The following is a 27,835-nucleotide window of genomic DNA, read 5'->3' as shown; positions in this document are numbered from 1 at the left end:
TGTGACGCACTTACTGCAAACTGGCTTTTCCCCTCCAGAACCGTCTACAGGCAAAGATCATACATAATGGTTATGTGGACCCGGACAACCTCATGTTTACAGATATCAGAATCTTGGGAATGGACAAAGAGCCGAGTAATTTCATTGTGTCTTTAAATAATGTTGCCACCTCCATTTCCAGTGTTGTCTACAGTGCTTCAACAAAGGTGAGAGATTGTTCCATCTCACAGGTCCTTGCTGAAAGCCCTGTCCTGAGATTCTGAAGAATAGTCCCTCTCTGTTTTTTGACTTTGGGCAGTCAGATAGGACACTGGCTTGGGACAGCCACGGCATCACAGGCAGAGTGCAGGGGAAACTTTTGCATATAAATCCAAACCCTACCACTTTGCTTACATTAGGGTGTGAAGAAGATACGAGAGTTGGAACCCTAAGAAAGGAGACAACTCTTTTCTAGACATTTAGAACTAGACAGGCTGAGCCCGGTTAAGACCCAGGGAGACACTTTGCACACATTAGCCTAGTACTGGAGAGTATTTACACATGGCTTCCAGACCACCAGGCAGGACTTTGTCCACACAATTCTACCTCATCTCATTTGTCACTGGAGTCTTCTTTGTCTTCCCCAGGTGGTGACCATCACTGATCTCCAGGGACTGGTTCTGGGACAAGAATTCTCTATAGAGTGGGATCTTGTAGTCAATGATCTGGAGAAGTTCAACTGCTACCCTGAGGATCCCACTGCCTCTGAGGAGAGTTGCAGACAGCGGGGATGCCTTTGGGAGGTATGGAGCAAAGGCAAGCTCCCATGTTGACCAGGAACTTAGAGAAATTGCCCCACAAGTCATTAAGCACCAAGGAAACACTTTAAAAGTTTGTGGCCCGAAGAGCACCAGGACAGCGTGCCCATATGCATCTGTCAACTCTTCAGGATACCTATTTTCCTCAGATATCCAGAATCAGAAGAGACTCATGGCTATTCTGATTGTTTCCCCAGCCATGTCATTCAAAACCCCATTTTATATGGTAGTGTCCAGTGAGTTTGTATCATTCACTGGGTATTTTAAGGGAATTAATTTTTCTTCTATTAGAGAACCCAAAGAAGAAGGGTTAAGGGAAGCCGGATCCTTTCATATGAACAATGGAGAGAATGAAAGCCTGAGAGAGTTAAGGATTCCTCAAGATGGGATTTAGGGCAGTAAGGACCCTGGGAGCAGACCCTGCCTCAGGGTTCCAGGCTCCAGACTGGGCTTCCTGCTGTTCTTGAAGGATTCACTCATTACAGAAGGCTTGGGAGTGTGTGTGTGTGTGCGCGCGTGTATGTGTGTGTGAGAGAGAAATGAGTGTACCTGTGTCATTGGGTAGGGCTGCTTTAACAAATTCATGCAAACCGATTGGCTTAGAACAATACATACTTATTTCCTCCTAGTTCTAGACTCTAGAAGTCTGAGATCAAGACATTAGCAAGGTTGGCTCCCTCTGTGGGCTGTGATGTCGGTTCTGTTCCATGATTTAAGCCTTGCTTCTGGTGTCAGACTGGCAGTATTTAGCATTTCTTAGCTTGCACATGCTTCACTCACTCTCTGTCCTCATGTTCACACCTGTGTCTAAATTTCCCCTCCTGAGATCACCAGTTATATTGAATGGGAACCCATCCTAATGACCTCTTCTGCACTTGGATCATTCACAAAGACCCTGCTTCCAACTAGTCACATTCATAGTACCAGGGCGTGGGGTTTATCTTTGGGGGGCACATGATTCATCAGATAAGAAAGGGCAAAGCAGTCTGATTTGGTCTGTGCTAACCAGCTTCTTTAGTAATTAGAATCTCAGAGTATGGTGTCCGAGGCTGACCAAGAGCATCTCCTGTTGTTGTAGCCCACAGCTACTCCTGGTGTGCCCACCTGTTACTATGACACCATCCCTAACTATGCTGCCAGTAACATTCAGTACCTGCCCACGGGCATCACCACCGACCTTACCCTCCTGGCGGTCCCTGCATCTACCCGGGCAGCAGCAGCTCCACCATCACCAGGAGCAGCCACTGTCTCTAATCGTCTCTCTGAAAAGATCAGCCTCCTCAGACTGAGTGTGACCTACCATACAGAGAGCATGCTGCAGATAAAGGTAATTCCCATGCTGCCAATTCTGGTTTTCAAGGTGAGTTCTTAACCTACAGGCCTGTGTAGATGAGAGTCATGAAAAGACTTTTCATCCAAATCTCTCTGTTCATGCATGCAGGAGCTGAGAAGGCCTTAGAGAGATAAAGGTCAAAAGTAAATGACAGAGGCAGGGTGTGACCTTAGATCGATACATCAGGCTTGTGAATTTCCTATAATAATGAATTCTCTAGATCATAAATATTCTCAAAAAATTCTTAGCCCTGAAAACATGAATTTGATTTGTGGTTAATACATATGAGAGGAACCAATGGCTTCCAGAATTTCTAGATATTTCTTTAATAGTGGCTCTCAGACTTTAACATGCATCAGAATCACCTGCAGATGTTAAAACTCAGGCTGCTCAGCCTCACCCTAAGGTTTCCAGTTCAGCATTCTGGGCTGGCCCAGTCTGAGCATTTGCATTTCTAAGTTCTCCAGCAATGCTGACTGATGCTTCAGGTAAAAGGGCCACACTTTGAGACCCACTCTTGTCCTTTACTTACCAGAAATACAGTGAGAACCAAGTTTGTTTTCTAGTAGGGGTATTTTTTTTAAAAAAACGTGTTTGAAAAACATACACACTCATACAAGTAAATTAGCTATTTCATTTAACCAATGTTCTAAAATATGTATCAGTTCATTTTGAAATCCAAGTTTAATTGTGGAGAGATATTTCACAACATTTTAATTAAGTCATCAAAATCTGGTATGTGTTTGCACTTGTGGTGAATCTTGATTTAGACTCATGCATTTCTGGTGTGCAAAAGCCACACATGGCTGGTGGAGACAGGCTTGAGCAGCTCTGCTCTTGACATTGCTCCTCTCACTTGAGTGTGTCCTCCATCACTGTGGGCATCCTGTGAACCTGAAGGTTCTGACCAGCAGATCTGGGACAGAGGCTGAGTCTGAATTCCTAACAAGCTCCCAGGCAATGCTGCTGTTTTTGGTTTAAGAAACAGAGTTTTGAAAAGTAGGGCTTTAGAAAAAGCTTTACTGAAGTCCAGGCTGTGGGCTAATAGCAGCATGAGGAGGGGATGGTCGCCATGGTGGTGAAGGTCCCTATCTTGCATGCATGCTGCAGTCCTCTTGTTTTTTCTCACACCAATCCTGTTAGATGAGTAGGAATGAATAGAGGGTACAAAGGAGAAACCTGAAGGATTGAGAAGGCATGCAGCATCTGGAAGCTCAAGTGGTAAAGAGGTCTAGTTCCCAGTATACACATGCAATCTCTCACATACAGTCTTGAAGTTACATGCACATGTATGTTCATATGGCACACATCCTAAGTACATATAAACACTCTATCCACAAGATTCTCTAACCTTAGATTACAAGTTCTCTCGAGTGGGTATTATTGAGGCATTTTGGAAGCTCAGAATCTGCCACAGTAGATAAGGAGGCCTCGCAACTGCTCTTGGGATATTCAGTGCCTCCTGATGTGGTTCAAACTGGTCAAAAACAAACAAACAACATTGGAAATGAAATCTGTGGGCTAACATGAGGGGTATCAGGTCTCAGACTCCATCAGGAAGAGTTTTTTATTTTTCTCTCCTTGCCAGATCTATGATCCCACTAATAAAAGGTACGAGGTCCCGGTACCTCTGAACACACCACGTTCACCGCTTGTCTCCCCTGAAAACTGCCTGTATGAAGTCAGGGTTCAGAACAATCCCCCTGGAATCCAGATTCGACGCAGAAGTTCCCAAACTGTGATGTAAGTGCTATTTATTGGCTTTAATCAGAGTGACTGATGGTAATTATGGTGTTGCTAATTAAGGCAAGTAAAATATTAGACTCAGAGACTCTTCATGATGTGTGTGTGTATTTGTTAAAGAGCATGTCAATTTCCTCTTACTTCATTAGGGAATTTATTTTTAAGTTAGTCATTAACTCAGAAAGATTAATCAACCTTAGGTTTAAAAAGCCACAAGTGTTGTTTGAATTCAAAGAAAGAAATATCTTTCCTATTTGTTACTCTTGTTAAGTAGAACAGAAAACTGTTAAGTAAGTATAACAAATAACCTCAGATATGTCTGTTCTGTATTATGCTTCATTAAGAAATAATAATTGAAGAGGCAGGAGAGAGGAAAGAGGTGGGTATGAAGAGAGAAAAGGACTTTCATCATCTTTGGTTCTATAGACACCATAGACTTCAAGCATTTTTATGATATTAAGTGTGAAAATGTGGATTGTCATCTCTCATCTCTTATCCTGATGCTTGAGGTCCAGGCTTTGCCCAGGGTGAGGCCTCCCATCCCAGCAAAGGTTGTCACTTGTATGCACATTTGTGTTTTTTCCTATGTGGGGCTTCTGCTATCTTTGACTATGTATCTGATTTTCTCTGTTTTCATTTTCAGTGAGTTCTCTGGTCAATCTAGAGAAGTTATTCCAAAAGTGTCAATTTTTTCTATCCAAAAGTACTTTTTAGATCTCATTCATTTATTCACATTTGCTGGTATGCCAGGCACTGAGAACTGGACATAAAGAGATGAATGAGACCTGGTACTTGCCCTCAATGAGCCCATAGTTCTGAGAAGGAGCTCTCAGTCTTGCAAAGCACAGAATTAAAATGCAAATGTGGAACCTTGGTACTGAGTCATAGCTATTGTTATAACCTGGTCCTTTTATAACATTTGAACCTGGATCTTGATGTGCAATGATTCAAGAGGCTTCTGAATCATCTAGGCATCCCATTTGCTCCATTTGCTCTGCCTGAGATCTGCAGCTCAGCTTGGAGGTCTGCCTTTGTGTTGCAGTTGGGATTCTCAACTCCCGGGCTTCACCTTCAACGACATGTTCCTTTCCATTTCTACTCGCCTCCCTTCTCAGTACATCTATGGTTTTGGGGAAACTGAGCACATGACTTTCAGAAGAAACATGAACTGGACAACCTGGGGAATGTTTGCTCGGGATGAGCCACCAGCGGTAAGGACAAAAATGAAATTAGCAGTTTCTCCTTCGGCAAATTTACTTTTAATTCTTAGGCCAGTAGATGAGGTTCCATTTATCAGCCTCACCTTTCTAGCTCTTGGTTGTAAGGTTATTAGAGGCCACAGGTCATGCTCTTTTATCTGTAAAACAAACAAACAAACTCATAACATATATTTTTCCTCCCGTCTCCCATGGATTACAAATTTTATTTCACAAACTTTTATTTAATATATTCAATGCTTGAGCACATTGCTAGATGCTTATCTGCAAATTTAATAAGACACTATATTTGCCCTTCAGAAGTTTATAGACAGACAGATTGGTGTAGAAATAATGATAGCACAGTGTAGTGAGTGCTGTGATAGAATTGTGTAATAATAAGCCACACATGTTGGTGCACATTTACTTGGAAGGCTGAGGAAGGTGGGTCACAAGTTCAAGGCCAGTTTAGGAAACTTAGTGAGACCCGTCTCAGAAGTAAAAATATAAGAGGCTGGCGAGGTAGCACAGTGACAGAGCACTTGCTTAGCATAAGCAAGGCCTTGGGTTTAATCCCCAGTACCACAAGGAAAAAAAAAAGAATTATGTAATAATCAATAAAGGTGACAGAGAGGGGGAGGACATAGGTTTTAGGCTGGGGTGGAAAGGAAGGTCAAAGAAGGTTCTACAAAAGATATAATGCTGAATCAAATCTTTTACATGGAATATGAGTTTGCTGTTTGGATTATGATCTGGAAACTATTGGATTTTTATCTTTCTATTACTCTCATGACTTTCAATTACCAGTACAAGAAAAATTCCTATGGTGTTCACCCCTACTACATGGCCTTGGAAGAAGATGGGAATGCCCATGGAGTGCTCCTGCTGAACAGCAATGCCATGGGTAAGACAGGGGCGTGCTCCCCGGGCGGCACCACAAACAACCTGACCACTCCATTGTCATCTGGGAGATTGCTGGAAACGAATAAGCTAAGGGGCAAGGAAAATGGCATGGACAAACTGACCTTCCATTCATTTGTTCACTTATTCAATACTTAAAAATTGTTCCAGAACAGGCATTAATTGTACCATTTGACTATCTGCCGTCCCTTATTTTGCTGTGACACCTCAGTTCCTTAATGCAGGTGATATCAGCTGTTGAGTGTCATATAATGTGGTAGATGCAGTTTGGGGTACTGCAGGTCCATCTCTGACTCCACTGGACAAGGGAGGACATTCTAGAGGAGATAGACATGAAGGAAGGAGAGTGAAGATAGCACATTTTAGAGCATCTCTCTTTCTGGGTGTCTTACAAGCTCCTCAACTATCTCTTTATTTTAAAATTTTTACAGATATGACTCTGCAGCCCACTCCTGCCCTGACATACCGCACTGTAGGAGGGATTTTGGACTTTTATTTGGTTTTGGGGCCAACCCCCGAACTGGTAACTCAGCAATACACTGAGGTTGGAAGCCATTCTATCCATTGATATATCACTAAATATTTATTGGGTATTGTTACCATGTTTTCAGTACTGAGATGGGTCAGTCTTTTTCTTTTTACCCTGGGGTGTAAGTCAGATTTTACTAATATGGATGCTAAATGCATATTAATATTACACGTCTCTCAGTTGCTTGCTAAATAGCCTATCTTAAGAATCTCAGATCAGTAATGACCACCACATTCTCAGGTTTCACAGTGTAATAGAATATAGGGAAATGTTAATTACAATGTTTCTAGCATTCTTCATCTCTAGGGTTGTTCCACATTTATTTGATTTCCCTATTTTTTTGGAGGGTGGCCTCAGGTCAGACAGTAGTCAGTAGAAATTTTCAAATTATTTCAAACAAAAGTCAACTATCTTTTCTTCCTTACAAAGTTACTTGGATCTAGTTTTTATTTTTTTAATTGACATAACATCTGCATACATTTATGGGGTATGGTATGATAATTGGGTATATGTATACAATGTGTAATGATCTTATCAGGGTAATTAGCATTCTTCTATTCTAGTTGATTGGTCGGCCAGCAATGACTCCATATTGGGCTCTGGGATTCCAGCTGAGTCGCTATGGATACCAGAATGACTCTGAAATCGCCAGTCTGCATGATGCAATGGTGGCAGCCCAGATCCCCTATGTATGAAACCCTCCCTCAACCTCTGGGTTTAGCTATGGGATTCTGTGACTAATTGTGTATTGAAAAACAGCTTCATTGAAATTATTACTGTGGCTACTTCAGCATAAATCCTGTAGCTGTGGAGCTAGGTCTGTGTGAATACATTGTTTTTTAAAATCTTTGCCTACTGCTCTTTTCAGTCGAGGTTCAAAACTAAGAGTTGCATGGGTCCTTTGGCCACTGGTGGAATGAGCGGAGGGTATTGGCACCCACTGACTCGCTGGAACATCATGTAGTGGCCAAGGCAGTCTTAGAAGTGGGGGTCTGTGTGAGATGGATATGAAGTGGCAATAGGCAAGGAAGTGATTAAAATGAAGCTTTGCTTTCTTTAAAACACACACACACATATCCTAAGTACCCACCTAGTTCCCCAGGAAAGCCCTGAGAAGTGTGGTCAACTGGATCCACAAACAGTGCGCTCCTTCTCTACTGATTAGTTTTCTACCACTCATTGTCTTTATTGGCTTTCAGTTCACCTCCTGAGATTTTTAAAGGCAATTAACAACTGGAAGATGAGAATAAAGTGCTATGATATTCCCATCAATAATAATTTGAGGGCTTGGGCTATAGCTCAGTAACAAAGCACTTGCCTAGTGTGCATGAGGCACTGGGTTCTATCCTCAGCACCACATAAAAATTAACAAATAGATTAAAGGCATTCTGTCCATCTACAACCACAAATTTTTTTTTTTAAATTGACACATGTCCATGCTTAACTTTTATTATAAACTTATTAAACAGAAATTTTAAAATATAGGAAAATCACAAGATGAAAAAGTTCATAGATCTGCCTCACCAAAGCAATCATGCCATTTATGTATATAAATCCTATGAATTATATGTCTTTAACATTATATATAATATATTATATAAGTCATATATAATATATTATATGTCATATATAATATATATGTATGTTGTATATAAATTATATGTATATAATATATATTAAATTAGTGAATAAAAGACATTTATTTCAGTGAAGGGAGACAACCAATAAATAAATATTAGAGAATGTTAAATCTTTCTTGAATATATAGATATTCTATTTACAATATAATAAACACGTGATATATATATATTTTAAAGTAAAATATGTATTCTAAGTTGATTGAATTTGATAAGGTTTACTGTAGGAAAAAAAGAAACTTAGTATGCAACCTTTTTGGTTTATTAGGGAAGTCTCATTTTCTTGAACACTTCCACTGGCTTTTTGTATGATAGGCTCACCAAATTTGAGATTTGACAAGTGAGTAAGACATAAATTGAGAGAAAGCAAGTTCCTGTTGGGGGCACAGAAGAAGAAAGTGGGACAGGTGAATTGTGAGCTGGAATCAGAAAGCAAGGTCAATCAACATAATTGCAAAGTCAGTGTGGTGGGTATTGAGATGGGGAATGATGAGGGCCGGGGCTGGGGGAGCAAGCAGCAGGGTCTGGAGCCTGGAAGAGCAGTTAGAGTGCCCTGCAGGTACCGCTGCAGGAGCCTGAGTGTCCGCTCCTTCTTGTAGGACGTCCAGCATGTGGACATCGATTACATGGACCGGAAGCTGGACTTCACCCTCAGCCCCAGCTTTCAAAACCTCGGTGTCCTGATAGAGCAAATGAAGAAGAATGGCACCAGATTTATTCTCATTCTGGTAGGTGTGAAGGCAGATTGCATGCCTCTTTCTGTTTCTGTGTTCACGATTCAAAAATTAAACCCCTGGGAAGTACTGGGAAAAAGGTAAAAGAAACCCCCCCACACACGCATCTAGGCCTCTTCCTGTGAGTCTTTAATTATTATCTTTTAAAAATTTTGAAAAGCCAATAAAGAAGGAAAGAACAGGTGAAAAAATGCATTGTAAGAGGTGATACTTTGTCATATTTATTATTTTTTCATTGCTGAATGCCACTAGGATTTAATTAATCAATACTTTTTTGGGGACAGAGTTAGGACAACTGTGGGCAGAAACACTGAATGTAGGAAAGAAAAAGGGGTCTCACTATTTCAGGCTTCAGGATGAATAGCTATAGCTCAGTCTCATTTTTAGGAAACTGCAGGGGGTTAAAAAATCTCTTATACTGTATCATCATTCAGCAATCACGAGTCTTAGGGGACCCATTTCTCTTTTATTAAGCCCACAAACAATGGAGGTAAGATCCAGAATGCCAACTTATTATTTTACATTGGAAAAGTTATATCTTGGTAAATACAGAAGTAACTACCCACAAAGGATTTCCTCCTTCTAGCTTCCAAAAATCAGAGCATGATTCTTGTTCATTTAAAAATTTAAGTATTTACAAAACATTGGCTACTTGAAAATCACTGTTTTAGAAAGAGTGCGTGTGTTTTAAATTAATGAATTAATGACATTTATTCTAGCAAAGGGAGACAGCCAATAAAAAACTATTAGGAAGGTAATTTCAGATAATGATGATTTACATGGCAATTAGAAAACAGCTTAATATAGGGAGTAACTGGGAAAGGTGTGAGATGGGCTGAACATCAATGTCCATCTCAGATGGCCGCACCAGAGAATAGAATGCAGAAGTTCAATTTCTTAAGGAGCACTGCTGTTAGATTCTGGAAATGCTATAAATTGTCTCTCTCCAATTGAGGATAATATCTTATTAAACTGCTTTATCTCCAGGATTTGTTTTCCAAACATTAGCACATCTTTATTTCTCAATAATTTTATGGAGAAATATTAACAAATTCTTTTAATTCTTAGGTCTCTTTTTAAAAATATTAATTTCCCTGTTTATTGGAAAAGTCACATATGTCATATTATATTTCAATTTTTATGATTTTTTTTCACTTCTTTAGTTGTGGTTCTGAGTGTTTACTTTCTATAATATGTAAAAGATTCTTGCTCCCTTTGAAAGAGGTCATCCTTTATAAGGGTCATCTATCTTACTTTTGGGTTCCGGTGGAAACTTCCATTTTAATTGGTTATGTAATATTCCCAGTAGATATGTCAAATTATCAATGCTTTTTTATTTATCTAATTTTATTTTGGTCCATCATTTCTTTCTGCACTAAATTGTCAAAGTTTGGGAGAGGACTTTCCTTAGGGACATTTTTCTCACCTTTGCAGTCTTAAATCCTGTCACTGCAGGACCCAGCCATTTCTGGCAATGAGACACAGTATCTCACCTTCACCAGAGGACAGGAAGACAACGTGTTCATCAAATGGCCTGACACCAATGACATTGTCTGGGGAAAGGTGAGGCTTGGGGAAGGGGCTATAATTAATACACAGCACTATGTCTTGATTAAAAGATGCTCTCAATAAATCGTACAAAAATATATTGGTTAATTAATAAATTATGAATGAGTAGAAATCTATCTGATGCTGATTAGCTTAATACACATTAATAAGACCAAGGTCAGAGCTTTAATCCTCTAGATAGGTGAACACCAGGTTATTGCCTGGATATGTTCTGATGCTCCACCCTTTATGTATTCCAGCTAGTCATTTAGTAGTAAACATTAGGAATCTCATAGAGAGAGAGACTCTGAAATCTGTGTCTCCCATCCACCCAAACTCAAAACTCACAATCATCTTTGACTTAAGATGCTTACTCAGCCTCTCATCTAAATGAATCACCAAGTCCTATAGATTCTTGTTGTTTCTTTGACCCCTTGAATTCCTTTTCTGTGGCCTCAATCCTCATCCTCATCTATCTGATTTATAGCAGCAGTGTTTTATGTGAACTTCCTGACCCACATGACAGTAGCTTCTGCCAAGTTCCAACTCTGTTCCTTAATTTTGCTATGCTACTGCCTACAGTTCTGGATACACGCCTTTCTCATTTTGAATATAGCCTTCTCGGTGTCCCCAGATAATATCTGCACCCCAAGACGAACTCAGATCTTACTTATTTTTTTTTTGAGAGAGAGAGAGAGAGAGAGTTTTTAATATTTATTTTTTAGTTTTCGGGGACACAACATCTTTGTTTGTATATGGTGCTGAGGTTCGAACCCGGGCCGCACCCATGCCAGGCGAGCACGCTACCGCTTGAGCCACATCCCCAGCCCAGATCTTACTTCTTGAGAAGTACTCCATTACTGTTTCGGTTGCTGTTTTCCCTTTCGTGTGTCATTCCAGAGAGAGTATAGCATACCATATAGCACTTATATATTACTCTCTGTGAACTCTGGGAAAAAACAGGCAGTATTTACTGCTATAATCTCAGTAGATATAGATCCTCATAATAAGTCCTCAGTAACTATTTCCTTGTTGAATTAATTAATCAATGTATATAAAGTCCTGCTAATTACAGATGAAATTGGTTGATATATGAAAGTTTTTTTAAACACTAAGTACATTTGTGGGTGCCCAAAAGTTATGGTATTACTTAGAAGTATTGAGACAGAGTTTATGGCTGTGAATGTAAATCAATCTTATTCTTAGAGTCAACCTTAACATTTATTTTTATAAAGGGGATTTTGTTATACACAAAAATAAAAGGCAGACCAGGCAACGGAGTAATTATTTGAAAGATGGTTACTCAGAAGACACATCTAAAATGAATTGGGTTACTTATTAAGTTAAAAATAACATTATGAAAACCTATGGAATGAAACAAAAAGATCTGAGCCTAACAGGATTTCACCTAGCAGGATTTCATCTATTGATTTGTATTTACAATTTAGTTTATGGCCTAGATGCCCAGCATTTGTGAAGATGCATGTCATGAAAGTCTAACATATGAAACACCTCATGGTCTGTTTGCCATGACTTAAAGGTTTCAGTATTTCCTCTTTTTCTCTAGGTTTGGCCAGAGCTGCCCAATGTAAATGTGGATGAATCCCTTGACCAGGAAACTCAGGTCAAGGTACAGTCATACATGGATTTTGGTCTTCATTGTCCTACATATCTGGATATTATTTGTTTTATTCTGTTAGATAAATAGCTTATGCTCTGATTAAGTGGCTTTAATGCCAGTGTGCTTGTCTGGTGGTATTTTTTTTTTTTTTTGCAGAAGGTGATCCTCAAGTGAGAAACCTAAAAAATAGCTAAAATGGAAAAGTATAGAAGAAAATTACCCAGGGAGTTCCTTACATGTATGCCTTTAATGGGTTGCAATTTGAATCTAGTGTTGCTTGAAAAATAAGGAACCAAAGTCCAGAATGCTTTCTCGGAAGAGTATCTCTTATGAACAAATACCCTTTGCAGGTTAATGAATTACCTACATACCAAAGCAAACACTAGCCAGTTGAAAGGAGCAAAGGACTTGGTCTCAGCCCTTGCTCCCACATCAGCCTGGCACCCACCAACCCCTCTACTGTGCAGCTTGCTTCTCCTTGGATTATGGGGTCCTCCTGCATTTCATTTGATGAGTCAAATGAGTCATGCATCTCTAAATTTACATTGTTTAGATGCTGACTATTGGTTTTCTAGTTGCTATGACTAATTTTCTAGTCATAAAGGAAGTTCTATGTTTAAAAGATATCTAACCTTTTTCTAAGAAAATTAAGAATGAACGCATCCTTTCCCCAACTGTGTGTCCACTGTAAACTTTGAAACACCAACAGCAGCAGAATTGAGGTTAAATCAGACGCTGAGCTGGACAGGATCAAGGGCCTGCTCATCTCCCCTTCCTGTTCCCAGGATTCCCCTTCTTGGACATGCATGACCTCACTATGACAATATGTGTCACTCTTACAGATGTACAGGGCCCATGTTGCGTTCCCTGACTTCTTTCGTAACAGCACAGCTGCATGGTGGAAGAAAGAGATAAACGAGCTCTATGCTAACCCCAGAGAGCCAGGGAAGAGCTTGAAGTTTGATGGACTGTCGATCGTAAGTGCACCCTCAGTGATTACTCTTTAGAATGTTCACATTCAAAACTTGGGGAAGCAATTCCGAGACTAGAAGAAGCAGGGCACTGGAACCAGAGGCATGAAAGGAAGGGTGATGGTACAGAACCTAGGTCCTGGGTATAGGAGTAGCAGAGATTATTGTGGACCTGCCCAGGGTCATGTCTTCTGGAGGAAGTGGGAGCCCATGGAGGAGACGTGCTACTGCAGGAGATGCCAGGGCATGAGGGGGAGGGAGCAGTGCCCTCGTCTCTTACTCTCAACCCTCCATCTCTTCCTGGTGCTTCTTATTGGCTAAACTGACCTAGAAGCCCTAAAGCCTGTCCTGCAACACAGGGCAGAACTGGGGACAGGCAAGGCATAAATCTATGAGCAAAGAGACATTTACCCTGAAGGAATAGCTTAAAAAGCCCTGAGTGAAGGGCTTCTGGAGGTATCTCTGGGACATGTGTCCAAGGGCCCCTCTATTTATGTTTTTTTAAGGATAGGAATCTTATTAATGTCGTGATTTCCTTCCCCTCTATCTATGGCCTGAAAACCTAAGCAGTTACCAGATCAGCTAGGAAGAGCTGCTCAAGGCTAGGTCAGGCTGCAAGAAGCTTGTGATTCACAAGAGACAAACCTATAAGCCCACTGTCTGCCTGGGGGCCTCCCTGACCACTTGAACCTTCAGGGTAAATAGGCACAGAGCAGACAGGTGAGAATGCATAAATGAACCCAAACAGGCAAATCAGACAGTGAAGAGATATAGATAACTTTGAGAAACAAGAGATTCTGATGACTGAAGTATTTGTTCCCATTGAAAGAAAGCTGCATAATTCAAAATAATGAATAGTTGTCCAAATACTTGCCTTTGCCTTTAGTATGTTCCACGTAAGATAACATAACATTCAAAATTTTAACTTCTCTATTTATAAAGTAGACAACTTTTGCCAAAATATGATTTTATTTCCAGACTGGTTTCTGAATCATATACAACTTTTCAGGAATGTGTCTACTGCAGAAAGTGAGATATGTCTCCTTGTGTTTGGTGCACATGAATAGCAGAATTAGTCCAAGTTATTGGCTAAGAAAAAGGAGAGAGAGATCGTAGTGGCCCCTGGCTGCAGATACAAAGTGAATAATTTGTGGGTAGACAAACAAAGATGTGCTTCTCCTGTGGTATAGATGAATCAAAATATTTCCTTAGGTTCTGGATTCAGCATAGTCTCAATATTTTTGCTGCTAGGTTACCACTTCATAAATTTAAAAATGCCAAGTGAGCCGGAAGGAGTTTAACACTCCACAGAAGCAGATGTGGACTCTTAAGTCCACTTTAGTCAATGCCAGGATTAAGCAGAGTCCCCTGAGCCACTACAGAGACGAAGCTTCAGTGCAGCCCGGGCATCTTCTGCAGCTAGTGCCCTCTAGGTGAAGGCCATACGGACCTGATGTGATGGAATCTTCTCTTGCTCACTTAATCCAGGATATGAATGAGCCGTCAAACTTTGTGGATGGATCTGTTGGGGGCTGCCGCAGTGCAGTTCTTAATAACCCACCCTATATGCCAGGTAGGTAAAATGTTACTTTGTCAAATTATTGCCCTGTTCAAACACTGAAGATTTCCCTCTTGCTGTCAAAGTAAAGCCTATTTTTTTTTGTGTGTGTGTGTAGAAATAATGACATGACATTGTATGAAAGAAACCAAGCAATGCCTTTTATTATGTTGACAATGGTGAACTGAATGCTAAACTTTTAAAAATTGTTCTTTTTAGATATATATGAGAAAAATGTTCTTTTTAGATATACATGTATAATATTTGGACATATTATACATACATGGAGTATAACTTCCCTTATTTGTCATTGTTCATGATGTGAAGTTACACTGGATGTGTACTAATATAAGAATGTAGGAAAGTTAAGTCCGACTCATTCTACTGTCTTTCTTTCCACTCCTTTTCCTTCATCCCCTTTGTCTAATCTAGTGAATTTCTATTCTCTGCTCCCCCTTCATTATGTGTTAGCATCCACATATCAGAGAGAATATATGGCCTTTGGTTTATTGGGATTGGCTTATTTTGCTTAGCATGATAGCCTCCAGTTCCATCCTTTTACCAGCAAATGCCATAATTTCATTCTTCTTTATATCTGAATAATAATCCGTTGTGTATATATACCACATTTTCTTTATCCATTCATTTGTTGAAGGGCACTTAGGTTGGTTCCATAGCTTACCTATTGTGAATTGAGCTGCTATAAACATTGATGTGGCCATGTCACTATAGTATGCTGATTTTAAGTCCTTTGGGTATAGACTGAGGAGTGAGATGTCTGGGTCAAATGATGGTTCCAATCCAAGTTTTCTGAGGAATCTCCACATTGCTATCCAAAGTGGTTACACCAATCTGCAGACCCATCAGCAATGAATGATTATACCTTTTCCCCCCGCATCCTTGCCAACATTCATTGTTACTTGTATTCTTAATAATTGCCCCAAATGCTAAACTTTTCAATAAACCCCTTCTCTCTCTCTCTCTCTCTCTCTCTCTCTCTCTCTCTCTCTCTCTCTCTCTCTCTCTCTCTCTCTATTTTTAAATGAAAATCTAGTCCTGAACTTTCAGCCTGTGTTTGCAGATAGTTCATGAAAGATACCCCTTGGTAGTTCCGGGTGCAAACTGAAATATGATGTTGGGATCAAACACTTCTCAAATGATTGAATCCTCTCATCTTACAGAGGCCCCAAAAGGAAGTAAGTTCCTATGAGCAGTGTACCAGAAATTCATGAAGCAGAATCTGGGACACAGGTTTCTTTGTGTCTAGATCACTGCCGTGCAGAGCTGTGTCTGTTAACTCAATGTTCTTTCATTCAGTTTTTCCTTCCTCCCACATGTATATGACAGGCAAAAGCTGGTGAGATTGAGCAAAACAAGATCTATTCCCTTGAGAACATTACCATCTAGTGGAAAACCCAATCCTTTCACCCAAGGAGTTTGTCAACTTGTAAAACCAGTGGTGACAGCATTCCCTAAGTTAGAGTTGGAACACAGCCAAGGGTACTTTTCCCCTGCTATACCCCATTCTTACCTTTTACAAATTTTATTAAGTCATAAGATGTTGCTTTTGTACATTAAAAAAAAAAACAGAAAACCCGGAAATTGAACCTGTTACTGGTAACAAAAGTGCTGATTGAAATAGAGACATGTCAGAATGAATGCACAAGTCATTTGGGAAATAACTCAACATTTCCCCTCAGATTTGGAATCTAGGGACAAAGGCCTGAGCAGTAAGACCCTGTGCATGGAGAGTGAGCAGATCCTGCCAGATGGCTCCCGGGTGCGACACTATGACGTACACAGCCTGTATGGGTGGTCCCAGACCAGACCGACATATGAGTGAGTGTTTTTGTCAATTGCGGCGCAGATAATTTTCTACATTCCTGTATTTGTTGTTTCATATTTGTATTGTGTTTGTACTTACATGATGCCAGCTAAATGGAGCAGTGTCAAACAGATCACGCCTCGTTGCCCAAACAACCCAGAGTACATTCACAGAGTTGTACATCCAACACTAAAATAAAATTTTAGAATATTTTCATCATTTCAAAAGAAAAACCTTGATCTGTTAGCAGTCATTCCTCCCTGTCCCCACTTCCTGAGCTCCAGCCAATACTAAGCTACTTTCTGTCGTTAACATTATCCATTCTGTGTATTTCAAGTAGATGAAATTGCATAATATTTTTTGTGTCTGGCTTCTTTCCCTGGTATATGTTTTCAAGGTTCATCTACGTTGCAGGATGTATCAGTACTCCATTCCTTTTGTTGATGAATAATATTCTACTGTCAAGATAGAGCACATTTCATGTGTCTATCAGCCAGCAGACATTTGAGTGGTTTTCAGATCTTGGCTATTATGAATAGACATGTATAAACATTTACTACAAGATTTTGAATTGAAATGTGTTTATTTTCTCTTTAATATATATCTAGGAGTAGACTTTTCAGATCGTATCGTAACCGTATATTTAATATCTTAGAGATATTAACTTTCTAAGAACTGTAAAGAGTTTGGCCTTGAAAAAATACCATTTGACATTCTCACCAGCAATGGATGAGGGTTGAAGTTACTTTGTATCCATACCAACACAAGTTATTTTTACCCTTTTTATTATAGACATTATAATGGGTTTTAAGTTACTTTGTATCCATACCAACACAAGCTATTTTTACCCTTTTTATTATAGATATTTTAATGGACGTAAAGTACATCAATTTTTGTCTCCATTTCCCTAATTATCAGTTCTGTTGAATATTGTTTCATATACCTATTGGCAATTTATGTATCACTTTAGCAGAAATGTCTATTGGAATTCTTTGCCTATTTTTAAGTTATTTGTTTTTAGGATTGGATTGTAAAAACACTTCATATATTCTGGATACAAGTGATTGTTATATATATGGTCTGCAAATATTTTCTCTCATTCTGTAAATTGTCTTTTCACAGAATGCCCATATGAAGTAGAGGTTTGATTTCTCCTCCTCCCCATTTAATCATCTTGGCACCTTCTAAAAAATCAACCAACAGTAAATGAGAGTGATTACTTATGGCCTCTCAACTCTATTTCATTGATCTCTATATCAACCTTTTAATAGTACTATGCTGTCTTATTTAACAAGTTATAAATCTTTCAATTTTGTTCTTTTTCAAGATTATTTGGATATTCTGGCTTCCTTGCATTTGATATGAATTTTAGGATCAGCTTGGCAATTTCCACAGGACAGCAATAGGTGTTACATTGAGCCTGCAGATCAATTAGGGAAGTGTTACTTCTTTACCAATATTAAATCTTCTGATTCATTAATATAGAATATATTTCCACTTCTTCAATTTCTTTCAACAATAATTTTAGTTTTCAGTATATATATTTTTGACCATTGTCTCTTCAAATGTATTTCTTCAAATACACATACAAATGTGTATTTGTACACTTGATAATGCCTTTTTTGTTCTATTGATTTTTTTTATCTCACATAGTTGTTTTATTTTCTGACTACATATGTGCACAGAAGATTCATTTTCTTTAAAGAGCTGTTTGGAGATCCTTTATGTATGTTTGTGCATGAGGAAACATAACTTGCTGTTTCTCTTCTTTTCTTCCTTTCTTTTCTCTTTTGGTACCAGGAATTGAACTCCTGTAGTGCCTGACCACTGAGCCACAATCCCAGCCCTTTTTATTTTGAGACAGGGTTGCTGAGTTGCTTAGGGATTCTCTAAGTTGATGAGGATGGCCTTGAACTTACAATCCTCCTGCCTCAGCCTCCCAACAGGCATGTACCACTAAACCTGGTCTATGACCTGCTTTTTGAAGCATGGCATAACAGAATGCATTGTACCAATAAGCTATAGTCATATATATTGTTATTTGGATCCCAGATTTGCCTCCTTGCTCTATAAATAATATTTAACAAGTTTTGAAACTTAGCTGAACTTCAGTTTCCTAACAGTAAAAAGAATGCAGGGAGACCTTCCTCATGTGCTTCAAAGATGGTACCATGTGCTGCTGGGATACAGCAACAGATCCACAAATAGTTGTCAAGCCCTCACCCCATCCCTCCTCTTCCGTCCACATAGAGAACTAGTTTAATAGAGATTTTTTTTATAAATGAAATCCGTACTCTAGGGGCTGGTGTATCCCTTCCTGTCCTGATGTGAAGTTGGTTAGGATTCTCAGCATCACTTTCAGATAGCAAATTCCTTTTGGGGAGAAGTTCTCTGACTCCGAAGGGAACAATACTGCTACCTCATGCTCCAGCTGCATGGAATCCCATGGCTGTGCTTCCTCAATCTTGGTCCTTGTTTTTTTCTTCTTCTTTATGTACTGATTGGGTTAAGGGTCTCGTTTATTTTATGAACCTTCTTGCATTGACTTACTCATGAATTATAACATTATGGAATCAGCCTATGTATTCATTAGCAAATAAATGAATAAAGAAAATTTATGTATAAGTATTTTATATATCATATATAAATTATATACATATATTCCACACATACATATACTCACCCATACATACAATACTTACAGTAGAGTTTTATTCAGCCAATAAAAAAATACACAGAATTATATTATTGCAGGAAAATGGATGGAGCTGGAGACCATACTTTTGAGTAAAATAAAACCGACTGAGAGAAAAAGTGTATGTTTTCTCTCATATATTGAAGTTAGAAGGAAAAAAAAAACCAAATCATACACAAAAGTATTTCATGAAATTAGTAGGGATCCAGTAGGGTATAGGAAGAAGCTTAGGGGGAGGGTGGAGAAGGTATTGGGGAGTAAAATTGATAAAAAATTTTTTTTTAGATATGCACAAATGTGGCACAACAACCTGCCCGTTCTGTCTAATTGATATGCACAAATTAAAGAGAATAGGAGACTAGTTTTACACAGTGAAAAATGAGAGGGAGGATGAAAGAGTTCTTCTAAACAAAGTCCATTGTCTTTTGTAAAATTTACCACATTCGTTCCCAATGCTGTGTTCACATAGGCAGAAATTTGTAGAAAATGCAATCGGGGTCAGAAAATCAACAACTGGAGGTCATTATTGAATGTCAGACCTTGGCTAGGATGGGAGGGACATTTTTAAACTACATTTTTAAAGACTGATCAGTTAACAAGTCAAAGATGAGTGAAAGAACTCAGGCCATGGAACAACTCAACAGTTAACTCAATCTTGTTCCCCTCCTACCAGAGCTGTGCAGGAAGTGACTGGACAGCGAGGGACTGTCATCACCCGCTCCACATTCCCCTCCTCTGGCCGCTGGGGAGGACACTGGCTGGGAGACAACACTGCTGAGTGGGACCAGCTGGGGAAATCTATCATTGGTGTGTGGCTTGTTCCCGGGGCCTCTGCTGGTTTTGGGGGGTGGGGTACTGGGTATGTATAGATTATCATGTAGGCAGGCAGCAAAGTCAAGAAGAATTGAGTTCTTTGTGGTTGTGGGTTTTAATTTACAATCATTTTTTTTCAATATTTTCATTATGAATGGCCCAGGGTCTTGAATGGTAGGGAAAAATTGGCCAAACATTTTCTCTTCCAAAAGGACCTCTTCTGCTAACACAGCCATATTATCTCATTGCAGGCATGATGGAGTTCAGTCTCTTTGGAATATCTTATGTAAGTCATCTTGGAGTCATTAGTAATGCCTTGTCAGATTCCAATGTCAGCAACTTCAAAAAAATCCACAAAAACTCTTCATGCTCTGATTTTTTTCATTTTCTCAGACAGGAGCAGATATCTGTGGCTTCTCTGGAGATGCTGAATATGAGATGTGTATTCGCTGGATGCAGCTGGGAGCCTTCTACCCCTTCTCCAGGAACCACAATACCAAAGGGACAAGGGTGAGGCAGCCATCGTTCACGCTGCAGGCGTTTGTACCTTCAGCCAGCCTTCTTTTTAATTCACAAGAGTATCATATCTATTTTCTGAGAAAATACACACACACACACACAAAGCACAAAAACTCCTCTTCTTGGAATATCTACAAAATTCAAAACTCCAGAGTTATCAATAATTTTTAAGAATACACTATTCATCATGTTCTGGGGGATTAGTACCTATGGGGAAAGAAGTTTTTATAGTTCCTGCATAGGACTGAAATATAAGAAGCACCTCTTGCTTTTAAGAATATTGAATTTGTGTTGCATTCAGATTCACCTGAGATATATCAGCACTGAATAGAGAACTACTTCTCTTCTCATGTGCAAGGGCAAAGCTGGACCTGGGTGTGGTCCTTAGGGATCAGTGTAAAAAGAAAGAGCAACACTTTCACACTTTCTAGTTTTTCAGGTGGCAGGGCAGGGTAAAGAGTAGGCTGGAATGAAGTATATATATCCAGTATACACACTGGATAACCCCTTTCTGATGCTACCAAAATTGGTGATCTGTGATGTGCTCTCTTATCCCTTTAGAGACAAGATCCTGTGGCCTGGAATTCAACCTTTGAATACTTCTCAAGGAAAGCCCTGCAGCTCAGATATACCCTGCTGCCCTACCTCTATACTCTGATGCATAGCGCTCACGCAGAGGGCAGAACCGTCATCCGACCCCTTTTCCATGAGTGAGTATAGCCTGTGTTCCTCCCCTGTGGGTGGCCTGCAGATCTGGACAGGTCTTGTAAATCACCCTCTGTAACAGTGTGCGTGAATTTTCATATTTATCATTTAAGGTTTACAGATGACAAGACAACGTGGGATATAGACCGTCAGTTTATGTTGGGACCTGCCATCTTGATCAGCCCTGTGCTGGAAAGTGTGAGTTTTTCATTGTAGATCAGAAAGCCTCTTATCACACAGTGCAAAGTCACAGGAAAAGCATTTTCAATATCCCCTTGTCTTGTCACAATCACTGTTTACTTTCTAGAACGTCTCAAGGAGATCTTTTTGGTTTTTTCCAAGATTCCCATTAATGAAATCCTCACAGTAACGATTAACTTCCCATTATAAATTTTTGTCATCTTTTGCCCTTTTCCAACTTACTCTTTATAAAAAATTATTTTCTGTGTATTTGAAAAAGAATTTCTCAGATAATTTCTTTTAAAAAAAATCTCAAATTCTTGACATCCTAATAGAATTCTATTTTTAATATTAATTCTTCAGAAAATGATTTAAAAGTTAAAATTATTTCCTTATTGCAATACTCAATAATGACATGTTCATTTTGTGTTTCAGAACACATTTGAGATCAGTGCTTATTTTCCCAGAGCCCAGTGGTATGACTATAGCACGGTAAGAACAAATGTATTTGTGAGGACCCGGGCGGCTCTGTGCAGGTTAGAGAAGTGGTTAGAGCTTGCTTCTGACTTCTGAACATATATTTTCTATGTCAGTAACTTGAAGCCTTTTCAGCTGTTGCAAGATTTGTTTAAATGAAGGGATGCATTAAAGAATATATAGATAAAATCTGAGATTCTGGATCCCACTGATGTCTACCAGTTACCCTTCAGGAAAGACAGAGAAAAGACTAGGTTTTCAGAGTCTTAAGCAAAATGAAAAAAAATAAAGTTTTCTCTTCCAATTTGCAATATGTTGCTAACTTCTTTGAAAAGAAGGACTTGTAATGGAACATGCATTCAATTAATCAGTTCATTGCCGCAGTCTGGCTGGGCACAATTCAGGAGCCACTTGTCAAAAGAAACGAACTTTATTTTTAGAACACACACACACACACACACACACAGCACTGCACAGCTCTTTAGGAAAAACCCTCAGAGCCCAACTGCCACCACCGGCTTCCCACAAGCCTCTCAACTTCCCCCATTCCTCCTGCTCTTGAGGCTGATTGGCTGGGTCGCGTGGGCAGAGACAAAAAAAGTCCCCCAATGAGCAGCTCTGTGGTCTGAAAGGGCGGGGAAACAGCCCAATGAGCATCACCGCAGAGGAGCCAATCAGTTGGCAGCTAGAAGTTTGCTGGGGCCGCTGTGAGCCAATCATCAGCTGGCAGCTGGAAGTTTGCTGGCAGCTGGAAGTTTGCTGGGGCCCCTTCAGCTGTGGCTCTCAACAGTTCATCTGTTCCCATATCTTGCCTGTATGATCCTTCCTAGGAATCTGCCTACAGATCCACAGGTGAGTTGGTAATACTGAAGGCTCCCCTAGACCACATCAACCTTCATGTCAGAGGAGGCTACATCCTGCCTTGGCAAGAGCCTTCCATTAACACTTACTACAGGTAAGAAGAAGAGGTGGGATTTGATGGCCTTGCTTGGCCATGTGAGGCACCTTAAGGGCTATGTGGATAAATAAATCAAATTGCAGATGGGTCTTCCTGGTTGGATTCTGAGTGCCTTCTGAATAGGATCTGGAGAATGAGTTCATAAAGTCAGTCTTGGGAAGATGTTTTATTCTAATGCTGTGTGATGGTGAAATGCTTTCCTGAGGGTGGAAGCATGTTTCTCTTCCCACACAATTAAAAATATAGGAGTATTAATGAGCTCTAATGACCTTCTTGCCTTGTGATGGCTACCCAGGGATGTAGTTCTAATTCCAGGGTGACTTTGGTCAATGCAAGAAGATATTCCTCTCTCTCTCTCTCTCTCTCTCTCTCTCTCTCTTTATATGTATGAACTCACTCATTAAGGAGAATATATTTTGTTAAGAAAGGCATCTGCAAACAGAGATAGCAACCCTGAAGGAGAGAGGTCAATTTACAGCCTGTGGTGTAAAGCCCAGATTTACATGAAAGAGGGCTTTGAGCTGGCTCTTAAATAATGAATAGGATTTGAATGGGTGAGTGCAAGAGAAAAAGATATTCTGGGAGGATGAAAGAACTAAAGAGTGGATTGGATTTGGGGAATAGCAAGCCATTTAGTTTAATTGGAGCATAGATAAGGGAAGGGGTCACATAAATTAAATTCAAGCAGGAACAGAGCAGATCATGGAGAGCTATGAATGTCTAAGTAATTTAGAGCAACTTGAATAAGTAATTTAGAGAAACCTGAAAGCTATTGAAGAGTTCTTTTTTCTTGGGGTTTCTTCCTGAGGACTTCAGACCTCATTAAATTACTTGAATATGTATATTTATAAAGTATGTATATTTAGTTTTTGAAAGTTGAAATTAAATCAAATGTTTCATTAAACGTTAAATGTGTTTCCATTAACTTTTAAGTATCATATTTTATCACATTTTACCTCTTTTAAAACTTTATGTGCATATTTAATATACTACTTTTATTTCTGGATAAGTAATATTTTCAACATGAGCTGTTCTTCATTCTTAAAACCTACAAGCTAGTGAAAAATAATACCCCCCTCCTTTTTTTTGACAGTCGACAATGTTTTATGGGGTTAACTGTTGCTTTGGATGATGATGGGAAGGCCGAAGGTCAGCTGTTCTGGGATGATGGACAAAGCATTGGTGAGTGTGAACTTCCCAGAATCCTTGAACATCATTCAGAAAAGCAGTATCCTAGAGGGTCAGTGAATCATAGGAACTTAAAATCTCTCTGTGTCTGCTACTGTCAATATGACCTTGGTGTGGGAAGAACTTTTGCAACTTTTCCCTGCTCATGTTATGCTACAAATTATTATAGACCAGGTATATGATGCTATAGACCAGGTATATTTATCCAGCCAGGGATGATCTATCCCTATTGAACTCTCTTACTCTGATAAAATAGTGTGGATACAAATATCAGGCTGACAGTTAAGTTCATTCTCAATGGGACAGGACTGGGCTCTATTATTGGGCCAGCCGGTCACACCAGGCATCTTTTTCCTTATATGTTGGCCCACTCAGGGAAAAAAAATAGAGTTAGAAAATTTCTTGGTAACTCATAAATTGGGAATTAAGTATCACCTAAAGGATACTTCACACCTTATGTGCTTTCACTCCCCAATCCAGGGGCAAGCTCATTCTGCCTTGGATTGGAACCTACCATTGTAACCAGAGCAGCCTCTTTCTTAGACATTTCTATGGAAATACTGACACACCTCTCCAACCAGTTACTTTTCACTACTTAAATACTGTGGAACAGAACATTTTGTCTTGCAGCTTGCCACATTTTCTGAAACGTTAATCTGTTTCTCACTACTGCTATTTCTAAAGGCTTCCTTCTTTTTAGTTTTCTTTATTATAAAGATAAGATACTCTCATTAAAGTATGAAGTGTTCCCTTCAAAAAGTCTTTAAGATAGAAAATTTGAAAAAAATATCACCACTTTTAATACTTTTGCTGTATTACCTTTGGCTTTACATTACTTAATAAAATGTGTAATTTTTTGTAGCTGGAAACATACTACAAATTTAATTTGTGAAGCCTGCTTATTTTCACCTAACATAATGAAAGACACAATTCTAGATGTATTATATTCTCCTTATAAGCACCACTATGACATAGATTCTATCAAGAAGCTATGCTGTAATTTATGTAACTGTGTAATTGTTCTTTATATAGGATGTTTTCAGTTTTCATTTTTATGAATCACATTTTGTAGTGTTAGCCTGTGTTTGCATTTTAAATTATTTCCATAAAGTATATTCCTTGAAGATAATTATTTTCCTTTATTCAAAGAGTTGTAATTTACATAAGTAAAATGTCTTAATTTTTAAATAGAGCTCTTGAAGAGTTGGCAGATACACACAGTGAGATAACCACCATCACATCAAGATACAGGATCTTTTCGTGACCCAAGAGAGCCCTTATTTTTTCCAGTCAGCTTTCCCCACTTCCACCTGCTACTTCCAGGACAAGGCAGTATTTATTCTGCTTTCTCCAACTACAGACAGAGCCATGTCTCCTAGGTTTTATATGAGTAGAATTGGGTAGTGTAGACCCTTTATGTGTCTTTAGATTTTCACTTATCAGAATGATTTTTAAATTCACCCGTGTTGTTGCTTGTAAAAGGAGCTAATTACTTTTTAGCCCTGAATAACATTCCATTTTGCGGATATACCACAATTTGCCCATGGATTTACTGATAAATATTTAAGTTGCTTCATTTTTGGAACCATTATTTGGGTATAAAACATTTTGTGATCTTATCTGTTCATCTCTCTTGCCTAAAAACCTGTGAGTGGAATTGCTGGGCCATATTGGATAAATACATGTTTAATGTTCAAAGAAATTGCTAAAATTATATTCTAATGTGCTGTACTATTTCCTATTATTAACAGCAATGATTAAGAATCCAACTTTTCTCATCCTTGCTAATACCTGGTATTATCAGTTTTTAAAACATCAACCATTCTTGCAGGCATACAGCACATTACATTTTGGATTTAGTTTGTATGTTTCTCAGAACAATTTAAGTTTCTATAAAAATATGTTTGGTTTAAAGACTAAAAATTGACAGTCCTTGAAATATTAAAAGTTACTCTTTATAATAATGCTCTTTTTTTGCCCCTATTTAAACAAATTAATAGACTTAGAAATTAAAATTTAAATTACTGAATACTAAAATATGGAACAAGTAGATTTAATTTAAATTTTATGTTAGCAGATTTTCCTTGCTTACATAAAGTAATGTAAAGGCTACTTCAAGGATAATCTTATAATCTTTAAAAATTCCGTGAGCCAAATCTCATTCTTGAAAACTCTTCATTAACTGATAAAAGTGGCTATAGTGTTTGCTTAAGTTGCATTCATTTTAAGGCTAAATTTAAAATACCATATGGATTTTGTAATTGTTTACTTCCCTATGAGGTAATGTTGAAGACTTAGAAGAAAGTCAGTCAGTTCAAGGAGATAATTTTTTGGACTATTGGCAAGATATTGAAATGTTCACAAAGGTCAAGAATAGATCATGATATAAAACTGACTTTTAAGAAATAGGAGGAGGTATGAAAGTACCATGAGGAGAATGAATAAAGTAGATACCAACTAAGAAAGAAAGTATTCCTCTTTTTTTGAGTTTTCACATTTTGTGGTTTTAATTACCTATGGTCAGCAACAGTCCAAAAGTATTAAATGGAAAATTCCAGAAATAAGTAATTGATGCAGTGGGTAGAGTGTATGAAAATTTATGCAATATTAGTCCATCTTACTTAGGATGTGAACCATCAGTTTTTCCAGTGTATCCATGCTGTATATGCTACCCTCCAATTAGTCACTGAAAAGGCATTTTTGTTATTAGGTCAACTGTTGCACTATTTCAATGCTTATATTTTACTTAATTATGGCCCAAAGCTCAAGCCTACAAAATTATGTTACAATTGCTATATATTATTATTAGTTATTGTTAATCTCTTACTATGCCTAATTTATAAATTAAAGTGTATCATATACACATTAAGATATTTTCTGACTTGATTATCTGCTGCAATGGAAGCACTGAGCAATTGCTTATTTTCTTCTTCCTCTTGCTTTCAGACACCTATGAAAATGGAAACTATTTCTTGGCAAACTTTATTGCAGCTCAGGTAATGCTGTTTTGTTGAACTTTATAAATGCTTTTCCAGTTAGTTACAGATTAAACATTATCAGTTAATGTTTATAATATCTCACATTTTAATAGGAGGTCTTCACTGCCTTTACCAATTCAGATTTGTTAACATTAAAATAGGGGAGAAAAGAAATCCTTATTTTGATAATTATCCAATAGCATTATTATAGATAAAGAAATTTGGAATTCACATATCCAGGGAAAAATGGATTCCTAAATGTGTAACATGTTTTCAGGAATAAGGAATTTAATAAGCGGTTATGCAATAATGCTGCACTACAGACAACCTCAATCCCTCAGTGGCATGCTACTATAAGCACTTGGTTATTAAACTGCAAAACTCAGATGACCTGGACTGAATTTGGCTGATACTGGCTGGCTCAAAAGTGACTGCATTTAGCCACTGGTTCTAGGCTGCTTGAGTAATCTTGGCTTCACTTTCTCACATACCTGACATATCAGCTGACCTACAGATGATCTAACATGACCTATAGGATGGTCTGAGCATGATGTTTTTATGATTATGGTAGAAGGTGCAAACTGACATGGAAATGCCTAAAATCACTTCATGCATGGAGTTGACTAATCTCCCACTAGCAAAGCTAACTCAGATGCGCATGCGGGACAGCATATTGCATTAAGTCAGGCAAAATTACCAAAATTACATAGAAAAGTGAGGAATGAAGAGTTGGAGACAACATTACAATCAATGTATTATGTTAAGCAATTCCATGAATAATCTGCAATTCTAATTAGAGAAAAAAGGTTCATTTCATTTTCAAGTTAGAATTTGCTTCTCTGTAATTTTTATCTATTGACTTAAAATAAGAATAATTGTAGCACAAATCTATTCTCTTTTCCTTAAGTA

The 27,835-nt window shown here is 38.6% G+C and overlaps 1 protein-coding gene across 1 annotated transcript in view; it reads left to right on the top strand.

The window, feature by feature from the left end:
• The window catches only part of Mgam2 (maltase-glucoamylase 2 (putative)), an 86,424-nt gene that overhangs the window by 39,862 nt on the left and 18,727 nt on the right, over nt 1-27,835 (top strand). Inside the window, exons 23-45 of the mRNA XM_077795893.1 lie at nt 39-206; nt 627-782; nt 1,876-2,124; nt 3,719-3,873; nt 4,916-5,084; nt 5,877-5,973; nt 6,422-6,534; nt 7,083-7,208; nt 8,756-8,884; nt 10,346-10,453; nt 12,006-12,068; nt 12,902-13,036; nt 14,519-14,603; nt 16,289-16,427; nt 19,782-19,915; nt 20,173-20,207; nt 20,315-20,431; nt 21,002-21,150; nt 21,259-21,343; nt 21,761-21,817; nt 22,633-22,757; nt 23,854-23,942; nt 26,895-26,944. Of these exons, the coding sequence (XP_077652019.1) occupies nt 39-206; nt 627-782; nt 1,876-2,124; nt 3,719-3,873; nt 4,916-5,084; nt 5,877-5,973; nt 6,422-6,534; nt 7,083-7,208; nt 8,756-8,884; nt 10,346-10,453; nt 12,006-12,068; nt 12,902-13,036; nt 14,519-14,603; nt 16,289-16,427; nt 19,782-19,915; nt 20,173-20,207; nt 20,315-20,431; nt 21,002-21,150; nt 21,259-21,343; nt 21,761-21,817; nt 22,633-22,757; nt 23,854-23,942; nt 26,895-26,944 (2,733 nt within the window). The remainder of the gene's footprint in view (nt 1-38; nt 207-626; nt 783-1,875; nt 2,125-3,718; nt 3,874-4,915; nt 5,085-5,876; nt 5,974-6,421; nt 6,535-7,082; nt 7,209-8,755; nt 8,885-10,345; nt 10,454-12,005; nt 12,069-12,901; nt 13,037-14,518; nt 14,604-16,288; nt 16,428-19,781; nt 19,916-20,172; nt 20,208-20,314; nt 20,432-21,001; nt 21,151-21,258; nt 21,344-21,760; nt 21,818-22,632; nt 22,758-23,853; nt 23,943-26,894; nt 26,945-27,835) is intronic.

The sequence above is a fragment of the Urocitellus parryii genome, chromosome 3, assembly GCF_045843805.1.
Source record: "Urocitellus parryii isolate mUroPar1 chromosome 3, mUroPar1.hap1, whole genome shotgun sequence".
Taxonomy (NCBI): domain Eukaryota; kingdom Metazoa; phylum Chordata; class Mammalia; order Rodentia; family Sciuridae; genus Urocitellus; species Urocitellus parryii.
Note: the sequence above shows the minus strand (reverse complement) of the source record. Positions and strands in the feature narration are given on the sequence as shown.